Source organism: Hemiscyllium ocellatum, chromosome 9 (genome assembly GCF_020745735.1).
Source record: "Hemiscyllium ocellatum isolate sHemOce1 chromosome 9, sHemOce1.pat.X.cur, whole genome shotgun sequence".
Taxonomy (NCBI): Eukaryota; Metazoa; Chordata; class Chondrichthyes; order Orectolobiformes; family Hemiscylliidae; genus Hemiscyllium; species Hemiscyllium ocellatum.
The window spans coordinates 40837596-40851187 of record NC_083409.1 but is presented as its reverse complement, the minus strand read 5'-3'; the positions used below and the strand labels follow the sequence as shown (position 1 = coordinate 40851187).

Below are 13592 nucleotides of genomic sequence, written 5' to 3'. Positions count from 1 at the left end.
TTATGGCTGTCCTTTAAAACTATCTGTCAGCTGAATAATAGAAACTTGAAAAGTAGTAGCATACTTACACATAGGTTTACCATTCAAAATCTACTTTATTTATCACAATCCACCCATAATAAACTCCAATTTACTGCATTCATGCTGACCTTAATGCCCATTTCATCCTTTTTAAGTTCTTTTCATGGAACTACTATTAAAAGAACTACAAAGTACAATATGTTACAAGTATTTCTTGTCTCAGAACATTCTCATAACCTAATCCTCCTCAAAACTTAACCCATTTCCATGATTGAAATGTCTCAACTTTTGTCAACCTGTTCACAGTAACAAGTTACAATTTTAAGAAAAGTTCTCCACTATTTCAAATAATCCATTTACTGTCAGTATGGTCTCATTTAAATCCACTGAACAAAAACAAAAAGAGCACAACTTCAGTTGCCACTCAGATGTTTCTAGTTAAGGTTATAAATGCCTCACAGCAGAGAGTTGAAAGCAAACTATAATTAAAAACAATTTGCTTTGACAGAACATTCTTGAAATCCAATTACAGATCATGCCATTTATAGTTGAGAGTATAGTGCTAGAAAAGCACAGCAGGACAGGCAGCATCCGAGAAGCAAGAGCATTGACGTTACTGGTGAAAGGCTTATGCCCGAAATGTCAATTCTCTTGCTCCTCGGATGCTGCCTGACCTGCTGTGCTTTTCCAGCACCACACTCTCGACTCTGAGCTCCAGCATCTGCAGTCCTCACTTTCTCCTATGCCATTTAGTGTCTTGTTAATTCAAACAGGCACTCTACCAAGAACCTAGCAACCCATTGTGTGTATTTCATTTATGCAATCTTGGAAACCTGATGAGTAATTACTCTTTGACTAAATAATTCAATGATTTCTTCCAATATTTAAATCAAATCCAATGCAAAGTTTTGAATGACTTCCAGAGCCCCAGAGTCAAAACCACAAACATCCAGCATGCCTCTGTCATCCGGGTCAGCAATGGTGAAACCATTAGAAGCCAATCCACAAACAATCAATTTGGCAGGAACGCCCATGTTCTGTAACAAGAAAATAAACAAAAAAAAAGAGTAAGCAAACAAAAGCCTGTCAATTAAAGATAATATGAATCAATATATCTCTACAGATGCTGCTTGATTTCTCAGTATTTCTAGCATCTTCTGTTTTGATTGCAAATTTCTGGCATCTCTAGTGCTTTATATTTGAATGATTCAAAATGACCAAATCATAGGTGTTATTTGGACACATTTGGCTGTGTTCATCCTGTAGAACAATATGGGCAATATTTCTCTCAAGAAGCACAAAACTTCAACTGCTACAATGGAGTTGCCTTCCCTTTAATTATAGTATAGTATATCATGCAATTATGTAAACATACTTGTGGGGTCACAATCTTTCATTGATTTTCTGAATGGTTGGAAAAAATCATTCAGACTACTTGTCAGAGACTTGATCACTTCTGACGAGCAGTACTTCTAGAAATAGCGTCTGTAACCCTGTTAGCTTCCTGAAGATATCATTGAAAATCACCCTTTTTATTGATTCTGTTTCGGGGCATAAGTGCTAAGATAATACTGGTACGCCATTAGAGTTGATGTTGACAGAAGACTGTAAGGTGAATGTTGCATTTACTTCAACCTAGTTCAGACATTTACTGGTAATCTTTAGATCAAAGATCATTTTAGTACAATGTGTTAATTCAGGTTTGCTGAAATCACACTTCAGAAGCAACCTTAAATAGGAGTTGGGATGTACCCTGAATATTTGACACCAGCATTTGCTAATGTAAATGGAAAACAGCTGCAAGATCTAGATAACAGAATAGCCGAATTCTTTGTAATAATTTGAATGCACAACAAATATCTGAGGGACATCTCTAATTCCCTGCTCACTTAAGCAATTTCTCCTCATTGCAATACAATTTGTGCTAATCACAAATGGTGTTGGCACTAAATAGATGCAAGTAGTTCGGGAAATGGAAGAGTATGCGGGTACAACACCCAATTAGGAATTCTAATAGAATATCATCAATCATTGTCAGGAATTGAATACTAAAATAGGGAGGTTATGCTTCAATTATGCAAAATGCTGTTCAAACCACATATGGAGTACTTCGCACATTATTGGTCATTTTTTGAAAGAAGGATGTAAATGCATTGGAGGCATTTCAGAGAAGAGTCACTGGACTAATACTTGGAATAGGCAGACTGAGTTAAGAAGAAAGGTTTCACATTCTTATATCCATTGCAGTTTAGAAGGGTAAGAGGCTGATTGAAACATAAAATTCTTAAGTATCTTGACAGAGGAGATGTGGATTTTATTTTTGCAGACATGATAGCGACACTAGCTAGGATACCTTTTACTGCCCATCCCTAAATGCCCTGAGGGTAGTTAAGAATCAATTATGGATCCAGAGTCACACGGAGACCAGACCAGGTAAGGGTAGCAGTTTCCTTCGCTAAAAGACATTAGTGAACCAGATGGGTTTTTCCAATAATTGATAATGGATTCATAGACATCCTTTGACTCTTAATTCCACCATCTACTGTGGTGGGATTTGAACCCTAGTCCCAAGGACATTACTTAGGTCTCTGGATTAACAACCAGCAATAACATCATTCGGCCATTGCCTTCCCCATGTATGTTTTCTCTTAGAGAATCCACAACTAAGAATCGCTGTTCAAAAATAGGGGTCGTCCATTTTAAACAAAGTTTAGGCAAAATATTTTATCAGAGGTTCACAAACCTTTGGAACTCTCTCCCTGAAAAAATGCTGTAAGCAGAATCTTTGAATATTTTTTCAGGCATAAGTAGATAAATTCTTGTTAAGCAAAGCTTTGAAGGTTATGAATGGTAGTCAGAAATGTGGACTGTGGTTACAATCAGGTCAGCCACGATGTTATTGAATGGTGGAACAGGCTCAAGGGGCTCAATGGCTCCTGATTTGTATAGTTGTATTAATTGTCGCATTCCCAATGTTTGTCAGTGCCAATATCTTAGCCTATTAGAGTAAAGAGCTGATTCTACTGGTCAGGATGGTTCAGTACTACATTGGCTGTTAGATTTTTCTACAGAGCCATTTGTGCTAGCTCAATTTCTAGTGAACTTCCAAGTGTCAAATTATCACATATCATGTCAGTATACATTTCTGGATTTAAAAAAGAAGAAAATTATAAACAATTTACACCAAATTACAAATTTCTATCCTCACTCCTAAAAATGTTAAACTTTATTACAGCATTAAAGTTTCTCAGCTGCTGGGCATGCTAGCTGTTTCAGCCAAATGGTTATTGTTCATATTGAGCTGGATGAAGTGTGTTGGCAGCTGATCCAGCTGTGGAAATTATTAAAGCCAAGCCTAATTTTGCCTTATTCAAGAAACCAACATACAACCAGCAGTTGCCATTTGATATTTAGAGAAAGGACATCTGACCATCGGTCCCCCTCTAATCCAGGAGTGTTATTCCCAATAGCTCCACTTTCTTGCAGAACCAGGCAATGCATTTCAGGCAACAGACTACAGTGGCACCTTCCTAACTTTAGATTGCACCTACTGCACATTTCTAACAATTCTGACACTACTAACGTTCGAGTTTGTTTCACGTTTCTCAAATCTAATATTCACTTCCTTGTAAAAATTGTTCCATTGTAAGATTACTGTAAGATAATTCTCTCACCTTTCTGTATTCTCTTAGAGCATCTGCAGGATGCATATTTCCATAATATGTCTCATTATCAGTAAAGACAAGAAACATGTCTGCAACAGTTTTTGTCTTAATAGCCCACAACATTGGGAGAGCACAGTCCGTGGCACCAAAAGGGACCTGTTTGAAAAAAATTCAAAGTTGTCTTTATAATTGGAAACAAAACATTCTTTTCAGGTGTGAAAAAGATGCACAAGTTGGGAAAACTGAAGAGACAAACAGTCCAAATAAATTATAATTTAAAAAAAAATCGAGTGGGAGAAAAAATATGCATATTTAAAGTTTAAAGGAAGGCAAGCCAGGAAAATACATGCAATTACTTGGGCAGCATGGTGGCTCAGTGGTTAGCACTGCTGCCTCAGTGCCAGGGACCTGGTTTCGATTTCACCCTCAAGTGTCTACGTAGATTTGCTTTGTTTTCCTCCCACAGTCCAAAGATGTGCAGGCTAGACGCATTAGCCAATGGGAAATGCAGGGTTACAGAAATATGGTGGGTCTGGGTGGGATGATCTTCAGAGGGTCAGTGTGGACTCAATGGGTCAAATGGCCTGCTTCCACACTGTAGGGTTTCTATGACCTAGGACCAACATGTGCACAAAAATCTTGGCACCCAACACCCTCACATCAAAAGTATTGCAGTACACAATCCTTTATCTGAAGTCCGAAAGGCTCCAAAATCCGAAGAGATTTCGTGAAGTTTTTTTTCTGCATAACAAGGTAGTTTGGCATAGCAAACAGCTGATGCAACTCCACACCCACTTGACTCACGTCACTCTGTTGTGATGTGGTGGCATGGCCTAGCATTGGCAGGCATCAATTGTATCTCAGCGCTTGTACTAGTCACACGTTGGTCTGCCGTTCGGTAATTTTTAAAATTTCACTGCAAAAATGTCATTTATTCCAAAATCTAAAAAATTCCGAATTCTGAAGAACAACTGGCCCCAAGACTTTTTGATATCTTGTATGCATTACAAGATATTGAGCATTGAACTGAATGAATAAAACTATGTCTGAAACACTCACTAAATTAATTTGCACTAATACTCATGCTGATGTGAAAGTTTATTTCAAACAATACAATGCTTAATTTTTAAAGATACTTGATGAATCCCCATATTTATATGGGTTCTGAAATAATCTTTCATCCACAGCTGAACTATTACTATTAACTTTTAGAATTACAGGAACAAAGTTAGCAAAGCGGGCAAAATACAGGATTTAGGATAGGCCAATGTGGATCAAACTCGTAGTCTCTATGACAATTGAAGTTCATAAGTGTAAGGATTTTACATTACCGCATGCATGGCAGTAAATACTTCATCCATTGTCATTTCTGAACTGATGTGTATTGGAACCATTTCATCAGAGAAAGCAACTATTGTATAATTGGTTTCTGTGCGTGCAATTACCTAAAAAAAAAGAAAACTCAATGATTACTTCATAGACAGGACTCAGATACTCATGTACCATTAAAAACTTTGAAAGTATTCACTGACCAGAATTATAACAAGACAAGCCATATAAACACTGACCACAAGAGATTGGGAACTCTGTGCTGAATAACTCATCTCTTGTTTTCCCAAATCCTGTGCGCCATTCAAAAAACAGTCATGAGTGTGGTAGAATACTCTTCACAAACCTGGGTAACTTCATCTCCAACACAAGATCAGCAAACAAGGCAAAGCAGCCTACTGAATAGTACACCATGCACGACCTGAAACATTCAGTCCCTCCAAGATAGTGGTTGTAATATGCACCATCTGAATGATTCATAGCTGCCAATCACCAAGTCCTCTTAAACAGCTACCTCTGCAACCTAGAAAGACAAAGGCAGCAGAGGCAAGGGAACACAATCATCCACAATCTCTAGTTTTAGTACACAACGTCCTGACTTGGAAGTACATTGCAGTTCCAGCACTGTCACTGGCTCAAAATCATACAACTCCCTTCACTTATACCCACAGTATTGCAACGATTAAAAAAAAAGCAACTCATCAACTTCTTAACGGCAACTACAGATAGACACAAATGCTGGCTCATATCCCATGAATGAATGAAAAGAAATCATGGATAACAGAGTGAGCCGAGGTGGTCGTTCAAAATTGGCAGCTCTGGGAAGTGACAGCCGTGCAAGTCTCAATGCCAACACATGGATTAATGGAGCTTGGAGTCCCACAAAACTTCCCAAGTATTAATACAAGTCTAATCACCTTACTGGCTGGTACTAAGGTGATGAGGAGCATTAACCAGCTTTTCCATGGATCCTTCGACTATTTCACATTTTCACCAAAAGCAAAGGACAAATATATGAACATATAAAGGCATACAGTCAGTTTTGATATAACACGATAGTTCCGTCCTTGTGCAATCTCACATTATGAGAACATTGTGCAACAGCCGTACCATTTAAACTAATGGGGCCAGAGGAACATTATAATCAATATAGGTAAGGAGAGCTCACGTTCTACAAATAATGGTCTAAATTCTTCAATCATATTAATCCAATTCACATGGAAGAAATGTGCGTTATAGCAGAACCGACTGTACTGGAATTTTAACAGCAGCAAGTCTGTCAAATGTTTCTCATTATAAGTGCAAGTACACAAAAATAATTTCATATTTTAATAAGATTCCTGTTTACTTACGCCAAATGTGGGATAAGAGCTACCATGATCAGATCATTTCTTGTTGTACACAGTACAAACTCATGAATGGGAGTAAAGCTCTCTTGAAAAGTGCCTAGTTGCAAGATATTTCAACAGGCGAAGCTAGCTGTTTAACATTGTTGTATGCAGTAGCAATAGGAGTTCATTCCTAACAAATCAAAAAACACATCTGCCCATCATAAATGACGATTGTGGTACATCAACTTCAGTAATGGAATACTAGGTGAGTAGATCATACATCTCAAAGACTCTTGTGAATCACATCAAACTGCTTATCTCTTTGACTGTTTACAACAAGCAAAATACTGACTGTACACCCAACCACCCCGCACTTGCAAAACTCTCAACAGCGTTCAACATTAGATGTGATTTTATAATTGGACAATGTTTTATAAATAACCCTAAGTGTGCAAAGAATTAAAGTGAGAAACAATTTAAGCTGTCAGCTGGACTCGTGGTGGGACACATGTGTGTGTGTATGGAACCTACACTAGCTGGCCAATCAGAACTCTTGACTCATAAGTAGAAATGTTGTTTTCCCTGTTTTTATTAGATTTTTTTTGGAAATTGTCCTTTTGAGTACAAAAAGCTTTGACAAAATGTGCTTTTGTTCTGCAACACTACCTAACAACTATTAACACAAAAAATATTTGTTATTCATATAGATTTGAGGTTCATCGTTTTCAAATATGTTCACACAAAGAAATTTCTAGGCATATTTCCATAGAACCATTTTCTTCAACATCCAGTGATAATCAAAGAACAAACTGTCTGAGGAAAAACATAAATAGCTTAATTTGCTCATCAATAGAGCAACTTCAAATCTCTGCTATTCCCCTTAGATGTTCCTTGAGTATACTAAGGAGACAACATGCATGTGTCTTATAATTCCAGATAAACTCTCCTATGCACATGCATGGGCACCTTAACATTGATATCTCATAAGGTTTCATTGCTCAAATTATGTTGATCACAGGTGGGTATTGCCAACCTTTTCCTTGACAAATTTCAATCTCAGTTACTTCTGAGAGTGCCCTGGAAGAAACTCTCCTCAGGTTGCTTACAAATTCCTAAACATTGCACTTTTGAACTTCCATTCATAACAAATTGTCTGCAGCCACCCAATTCAGTCATGTTTTTCCCCCACTTTAATTGTTCTTATTGCCACTTCCTTACAATCAAGAGACACAGACTTTAATATTTCAGGTGGACAATTGGTTTAGCTACTGAAAACTATATATGACTAGACCATATTGAGTAACAGATGCTGCTGTTCTCAACCAAAACAGCTTCCTATTTCTGGGCAATTCTAATTCTTTTCCACTGCAAGCTGCCGACAAAATCATTGCCCTCGGGCTCCTAAATCCTCAGGACGTGTGAGGGAGTGTATGGAGTTGTTCTCAGCAAGGGTTAAGCCACTCATTTCACTGCTACTCTGCATTTTCCATACACCAGGAGTTCTCAACCTTTTCACTTTTATTAGATTTTATATCAGATTACAGTGTGGAAACAGGCCCTTCGGCCCAACAAGTCCATACCGACCCGCAACCTACCCAGACCCATTCCCCTATATTTACCCCTTCACCTAACACTACGGGCAATTCAGTCTGGCCAATTCACCTAACCTGCACATTTTTGGACTGTGGGAAGAAACCGGAGCATCCAGAGGAAACCCATGCAGAAATGGGGAGAATGTGCAAACTCCACACAGTCAGTTGCCTGAGGTGGGAATTGAACCCAGGTCCCTGGCGCTGAGGCAGCAGTGCCAACCACTGTGCTACCGTGCCATCCATTTTGATGCCCCCTCTCTCATCTTATGAAATTTCCACATACACCCTCTAACACAAGCATTACTTCTGTAGAAAAGTGTTTAGAATTAAACATAAATTTTGTTTAACTTTTATTTAATACTAATTTAAATGCTGGATGGTCAAACAGAGGTGGGTCAAACAGAGGTGGATCAAATGACATACCTCATTTGTAAATTCAATGATCTTGTGGAAATGGCCATTTGTTTGTAGTAAATCAATTTAATGAAACCAATAAATGGTCGCATTGTAAGGGCTGGTATGAACAAGCTGCAGAGTAATTCTGATAATACGACTAGAAAATTTCTGAACTGGCAGCATGGCTGGAAAAGGTTTGAGGAACTTGCCCTGCTTTCATCAAATAAAAAACAAAATACAATATCCCATGAAGAACTGCAAGCAGTTACACTTATACAGAGCTCTTATAACCGGAGATGACGACAAAAATACCAAATATTCAGGAGATAGCATCAACTGTTCTGAATGAATTTGTCAATTTTTAAATAACTAGGATGTTTTTGATGGAGTTTGAAAGGGTTCATGCACAATGCCTGGTTGCAATTTCAGAAACTGACAGTTTTGCAATAGCAAAATTTTACATATAAGGCTCCTGCAACTAGCTTGGGTGCTGTGGCCTACTTCCAAGAAGCCAGTGGTCATTACAACTTTCTAGTGCCACCTAGTGGCTGCTTATAACAAGAACAAAACGTTGATAAAACAATGAACTGTTCAAATTACTCATCCAGAGGAAAATGGGAGTCATAGTACTGTACAACAGGGAAACAAACCCTTTGGTCCAATTCGTCCAAGCCAATCAGATATCCTAAATTAATCTAGTCTCATTTGCCAGCACAAGGCCAATGTCCCTCTAAACCCTTTCTATTCATGTAACCATCCAGATGTCTTTTAAATGTTGCAATTGTACCGGCTGCCACCACTTCCTCTGACAACTCGTTCCATACACTGGCCACACTTTGCATGGAAGAGTTGCGCCTTAGGTCCTGTTTAAATTTTTCCCTTCTCAATGTAAACCTATGCCCTCTCGTTCTGGACTCTCCCAACCCAGGAAAAGGCATTGTCTATTTATCCTATCCATGCCCCTCACAATTTTATAAACTTTTATAAGGTCACCCTCAGTTCTATAAGGTCACCCTCAGCTTCCGATATTTCAGGAAAAACAGCCCAGCCTATTCAGCCTCTCCCTCCAGCTCAAACCCTCTAATCCTGGCAACATCCTTGTAAATATTTTCTGAACTCTTTCAAATTTCACAACATCCTTCCTATCGGAGGGAGACAGGCATTTCACACAATATTCCAAAAGTGGCCTAACCAATGTCATGTACAGCTGCAACATGACCTCCCAACTCCTATACTCAAAACTCTGACTAATAAAGAAAAGCATACCAAACATCCTCTTCACTATCCTATCTACCTGCATCTCCACTTTCAAGGAACTATGAACCTGCATTCCAAGATCTCTTTGTTCAGCAACAGTGCACAGAACCTTACCATTAAGTGTATCAGTCCTTCCCTGATTTGCCTTTCCAAAATGCAGCACCACACATTCATCTAAATTAAACTCCATCTGTCCCTCCTCAACCCATTAGCCCATCTGATCAAGATCCCATTGTACTCAGAGGTAACTTTCTTCACTGTCCACCACACCTTCAATCTTGATGTCATCTGCAAACTTACTAACCATACCTCCTATGTTCACATCAAAATCATTTATATACATGACAAAAAGCAGTGGATCCAGCACCAATCCTTGTGGCACACCACTAGTCACAGGCCTTCAGTCTGAAAAGCAGCACTGTCTTCTATCTTCGAGCCAGTTCAGTATCCAAGTGACTAGTTCTCCCTCTATTCCATGTGATCTGATCTTGCTAACCAGTCTCCCATCAGGAACCTTGCCGAACTCCTTACTGAATCCCATGTAGACCACATCCATGCTCTGTCCTCATCAATCCTCTTCATGACATCTTCAAAAAACTCAAAGATCGTGCAACTTGATTTCCCACGCACAAAGCTGTGCTGACTATCTCTAAGCAGCCCTTGCCTTTCCAAATACATGTAAACCCTGTCCCTCAGGATTCCCACCACCAATGTCAGCTCACTAGTTTATTGTTCCTGTGCTTTTCCTTATCATCTTTCTTAAATAGTGGCACCATGTTAGCCAATCTTCAGTCTTCTGGCACCTCACCTGTGACTGGGGCCCAGTAATCACTTCCCTATTATCTCACAGAGTTCTAGGATACACTGAATCATGTCCTGGGGATTTATCCATCTAATGCATTTAAAGACATCCAGCACCACCTCCTCTGTAACACAGACATTTTTAAAGACGTCACCATCTACTTCCTCACACTGTATATCTTCCATGTCCTCTTCCATACTAAACACTATTGCAAAATACTTGTTTGCTATCTCCCCCATCGCCTGTGGTTCCACATAAAGGCTGCTGAGCTGATCCTTGAGGGGCACTATTCTCTCTCTATTTATCCTTTTGTCCTCAATGTATGTATAAAATCCCTTTGGATGCTCCTTAATCTAATATGCTAAAGCCTTCTCAAATCCTCTTTTCGCCCTCCTGATTTCCTCTTGAGTATACTCCTACTGTCTTTATACTCTTCTAAGGTTTCACATGATCTCTGCTGTGTATACCTGACAAATGTTTCCTTCTTTTTCTTGACCAAAACCTAAATTTCTCTAGCATTCCCTACATCTACCAGCCTTTCCTTTCACCCTAACAGGAATATATTGTCTCTGGATTCTCGTTATTGAAGGCTTCCCATCTTCCAGTTGTCATTAACCTGCAAACATTTGCCCCCAATCAGCTTTTGGAAACTTGCATAGAAGGAAAGGAAAAACTGGAAATCGTATTTTCTGTTCAAAACATATTACACAATGATTAATTTGGAAACCTTGCAAACACTTATGTTTTACTGATTTTAAAAAATGTTAATACAATGTATTTGTACTAATTGTTACATAATTATAATACAACGTACAAAACTAATTGGGAAAACACTAAAGCAAGAACTGCTTTGTGAAAGCATCTTACCATTGACATAGCTGCAGCAACACGATTAGCATAAAGTACTCTGCATCCTAGGACCTGACTGCACATGGATGAACTGACATCTAAGGCCAAAACAAAGCGCTTTCCCATTGGTTCCACATTCTGTAACATTACACAAGAATACTTCATTTATTTTCTACAAATCACAAAACATACTATAAAGGCTGGAAAATGATGCAATTACCTTGAAAGCTTTATAAAATGCCTGATCAAGTACTACTAAAATTTCTGGATTAGGATTCCACTTTAGCTTTCCTCGATTTCCTTTTCCTCCCTTGTATGTTTCTAGAGCCACCAAAATGTGAAATGGATGGATTCCAGCCTAGAAGTCAAACAATAATGTGTTCTTGACAAATATAATCCATATGTGGTTGTGATATAATCTATATATGGCTCAAAAACATCAGTGCATTATTTCCCTCACCTAGTACTATGCCCTCATCACAAAGGCGTTTAAGTATCTTTTCACAGTTGTAATAGCCTTTAGCATTTTGCCCAAAAGGTTTACTTTTCACATATGCACATTTATATATAATGCACGTTTAAACTTTCTACCCAAACAATATTTTCTTACATCAAGAGAAATTTTGCAATTAAGTTTAATTATTTTTGTTTTGTTTATAAGGAATTGAGACAATTAGGAATTGAGACAATTAGGTAAGACAGGCAAAAAAAGGGAGAAAACAAATTTTAGTTTTTATTTTGTTAGAATGCTCCAATAATAAGACAAACTCTAAAGTAACTCCAGTAACTAAGATTTAAAACACATTCTAAAAATTTCACTTACATCTGAATACCCTGTCCCTAGCATTTGCTGCCCAATTTAATGGGCAAATGTAGCAACTTGGAAGGATTTGAATGCCAGGTCAAAAGAAATCAGTGGAGAACAATTTGAGTTACAGATGAGAAACTCAGACAAACACATTAGCTATTTTCTTTCAACCGCATACATGTGAACTCCAAGAATTGCTATCCATTTACCTCAATTTACTCTTGAGGCAACAGCCAAGGTAATAATAAGACCTCTTATCTTAATTACACTGTTGGCAAGCAGTAACTAATGGAGTGCCACAGGGCTGTAATTATTTACAATCTTTATCAATAAGTTGGATGTGGAGATCAATTGTATTATAGCTAAATTTGCAATGACAACAAAATAGATAAGAAACAAAAACAGAAATTGCTGCTCGAAAAGTTCTTCTGCAGAAGTGTCAGAAACATTAATGCTGCTTTCTGTTGCCACATCTGTTGAGTTTCTCCAGCAATTCCTTCTTTTGTTTCAGATTTCAAGTATCTGCAGCTCTTTGTTTCATATTAAGTTAAATTTAAAAATTAAAGTTAGAAAATCTACTCCAAATGTTCAGTAAAATGTGATTATGAGCAGGTGTGGTTAAACGTATGTTATACTGCCATTATGAACTGAATGTGAATTATTACAACTATTTAGTTAGAAAAGCAAACCTTTTTTAAGACAGTCTCATTGTTCAATCTTTCACACACTATGGTAACCGCTTCACTTTCTGGTTTAAGAATGGAATCAGCAGTCATTTTTCCCAAATGTCTAAGCATTGTAATAACAGGCATATCCTGCAATAATGCCCTCCACACCTAATAAGAAAGAAAAACAGTTTAAGATAGAAAATGGTGGAAAAACACAGCAAGTCTGAAAGCAACGGTGGACAGAAAAAAGCAGAATTGATATTTCAAGTCAGTAAAAACACACATTACTCTGATTCATATTATACAACAGGACTTAAAGATTCAACACTGTGAATGCCTATGTTCAACATAAAAGTACAATATTTAGAACTGCTCATGGAACAAAGAGAGGGAAGGAAAAAATATATATTCTGGAAAGGCAGTGGAAAAAGACAGAACATCAATCCTTACACACTTGCGTAATTATTTATTTCCTAAAATTCACCTTCTGTAGCATGCAACTTTGAAACCAACAACCACAATCTTCTTCTATTTAAATAGATACTAAATATATCTACCCATTTAATTTTAGTGATTTCCTTTCCAGTAAGTCAGCAAGTTAATACACAATCTTTCTCATTTAGACTGTTTTGATAGTGTTCATTATCCCACACAATGGATAATGTAGGAGCTGACTGTCTATATAACATTCATTCAGTATACCACATTCCATATGACCATTCTTAAAAGATTCAATATGGCCGATTGGCTAACTCACTACCGTGTTCCTGCTTTTTCCCCACATCCTTTGATCACTTTAGCCCCACGACTATTTCTATCTCCTTCTTGAAAACATTCAATGTTTTGTTTCACAATTCCACAAGCTCTCCATTCT

General features: G+C 37.8%; 1 protein-coding gene across 1 annotated transcript in view; it reads right to left on the bottom strand.

The window, feature by feature from the left end:
* Nucleotides 1-397: 397 nt before the first annotated feature.
* Nucleotides 398-13592, bottom strand: part of ro60 (Ro60, Y RNA binding protein) — a 37332-nt gene continuing 24137 nt past the window's right edge. Inside the window, exons 4-9 of the mRNA XM_060829708.1 lie at nt 12740-12886; nt 11463-11600; nt 11261-11380; nt 5018-5131; nt 3696-3842; nt 398-1058 (exon numbers count right to left, since the gene is read on the bottom strand). Of these exons, the coding sequence (XP_060685691.1) occupies nt 906-1058; nt 3696-3842; nt 5018-5131; nt 11261-11380; nt 11463-11600; nt 12740-12886 (819 nt within the window). The 3' untranslated portion in view covers nt 398-905. The remainder of the gene's footprint in view (nt 1059-3695; nt 3843-5017; nt 5132-11260; nt 11381-11462; nt 11601-12739; nt 12887-13592) is intronic.